At 43.6% G+C, this 2,234-nt stretch overlaps 1 protein-coding gene across 2 annotated transcripts; it reads right to left on the bottom strand.

Moving 5' to 3' along the window:
- Positions 1-16: 16 nt before the first annotated feature.
- Positions 17-1,859, bottom strand: LOC125504597. 2 transcript variants are annotated; one of them, XM_048666823.1, is made up of 4 exons: positions 1,074-1,859; positions 762-1,022; positions 457-681; positions 17-405 (listed from the first exon to the last, which is right to left on the bottom strand). In XM_048666823.1, exons 1-4 carry the CDS (start codon positions 1,102-1,104, stop codon positions 221-223), a joined length of 702 nt encoding a protein of 233 aa, XP_048522780.1. In that variant the 5' UTR covers positions 1,105-1,859; the 3' UTR covers positions 17-220. The 2 variants fall into 2 exon arrangements, with proteins under 2 accessions (XP_048522780.1, XP_048522779.1); XM_048666822.1 differs by having other exon boundaries at positions 457-690; positions 1,074-1,847.
- Positions 1,860-2,234: the final 375 nt, after the last annotated feature.

The following is a 2,234-nucleotide window of genomic DNA, read 5'->3' as shown; positions in this document are numbered from 1 at the left end:
CAAAAATTTCATTCCGAAAAAAATGTGTTTCCTTCGAAGTTTTATTCGCTTAAAACTCCGATTAAAATCAGCAGCCGCCACTGACCTAAAAAAATTGAGCGCCTAATTCGATTCGACATTGTAGCGTAGTTTGCGCTATTTCTAAAAAATCCGCTGAAGAAAGCACCCATCGCCAACCAGCAGAAGACGCACTTCCCGATCAACAATCGACTCCTCATGATCATAAGAACACATCCCGATGGGAATCTTCGTCTGCTTCTTCGGCGTGCTGCTTCAAAAGGGGGCTGCCGTCACTGACGCGCGTCTTGCTCCCCCTGTGGCTGTTCCGGCCGGAAGGAAATGGGGGCGCAATTGGCCCGCAAGGGGTGCACGGCGCCGACCTCGACAACCATCTTTTCGAGAAAACTGTAGACAAAATCCCTGAAATGGTGTTGGTTTGAGATTCGCCCCACTTACCTGAAGGGATGGCTTTGCTTTGACTGGCATTACCGGAATTGACTGTCTGGACGTCGCCGAGAGGCATGTACAGGGTCTTCGCCCTCACTCTGTGAAAGTAGGCCCTGCTATGAGTGCTTCCAGACGTTGCGGGCGGGTTGGGGCTCTTCTGAACGGGCAACTGCTGGATCTTATCCAGCAGCTCTCTCATCTCCACAGTGGGCGAAGTGGCGCGCGGAGGCGAATCTGGAGTGCCTATTTCATATCACCAACCCCATTATTCAACCAATGTTTCGAACATACATGAAATCCCGTACTGTACTCACCCAGATTTGCCAGGCTACTAATATCCGAACCGGTCATGCTGTTGGTTACGCCCAAGTCGTGGAGAATGGTGGTAGCTTGCGGGTGGGCAGGTTCTCCCGAATGGGGCGCGCAGATGGAAAGATTCAAAAGGGCAGAAAACAGTTCCTCATCCTCTGTCGAGTCCTGGCTGCGCTGCAAAAGAGGACGGCGCGTCCTCAGCACCGGCCGTTCTCTGGTTGTGGGAGGAGAGATCACCGTTGAGGCCAATAGAGTTTTACTCACTGAAATTCTTCAGTTGCTTCAAAGCGCATTGAACCCATGATAATACAGACCTAGTTTTGATTCTTCACGCGAAGGCTTCATAGTTACGCTGCCTAGATTCGTCGTGTTGCTGGAGTTTTGATTAGTTGCAGGTATGGGAGGGCGCAAATGAACGGCCGCAATCGGAGTTAAGGGTGTTGAAGGGGGTTTGGGCTGCAGTGAAGCGCTGGGACTGTGTTGGATAACCTGGACATCAAAATTCGGTTCAGATTTTTCGTGTTTTATGAGGGATGAGGGAGCGTGTCCTAGCGGTCCTAATAAGGCCAATTAGCAGAGCCGTAGCAGGAGCTCGTAATGTAATAAGTCCTACACGATCAGTCAAGGTAAGACTTAATTTAAGAGGATTGAACAGTAGAAGGGCGGCTATTGCACCACTGCTCACCAGAAATATACGTTTTGTTAAGAAACACACACATAAATTGGACCTTCGCTGACTGGAAGAGAGAGAGGTCTCCAAGAAGCCCAGATATGAATCATATAGACCTGTAGAGCATCTATGGGATGCACTTAAACAATCGACCTGCTCCTATGAATCGTAGGGAACTCGAGCAAGCGATGCTTTTCGAATGCCAAAGCATTATTTCCCAATAGACCAACAGTAATAAAATCTACAGGAGAAACTACACGCTACTAAATTAAAATTMTTGCCATTTAATTTCTTCTCAATTTTTTAYGCGTTTTGATGAAAGGATTTTTGTTTCATTTGGCGCTACTGTTTCTTTCGGTTTGTTACCTTATTGACATTTTTTTATCAGATTACAYCATTATAATTTGTCATAAATAAGTAGAAAACATTTAACTAAAACATATCACGTAGGTTGTATGATTTGAAACTTAAAAACTTTGAAAATATAGAGAAAATAATGAAAACTTTTTACGATCTCTTTTTGATGCGTTAGGTAATTTTGTCCAGGAGTTCAGTTCATGAAACTTTTTGAAAATGATTGAAACGTTATAGATAAGTTTTCTTTGTTCGAATGTTTAACCATTTCAATATATGTGCATACCTAAAATGTAATTAATAATAATATTAAATAATTGGCATTTGCTTTCTAATAAAATACTTAGATAAGTTCTATATTGTTGAGGCCGATTCATTTTTTTACAAACCTCTTTTTGGGTATTTCGCCTCAAAAATTTTTCTCTTTGAAAAAGACAGAATTTCCTCACGT

This window comes from Dendroctonus ponderosae, unplaced genomic scaffold, assembly GCF_020466585.1.
Source record: "Dendroctonus ponderosae isolate FM_Combo_2020 unplaced genomic scaffold, Dpon_F_20191213v2 Dpon_F_20191213_5, whole genome shotgun sequence".
NCBI lineage: Eukaryota > Metazoa > Arthropoda > Insecta > Coleoptera > Curculionidae > Dendroctonus > Dendroctonus ponderosae.
This window is presented reverse-complemented; position numbering and strand designations above follow the sequence as displayed.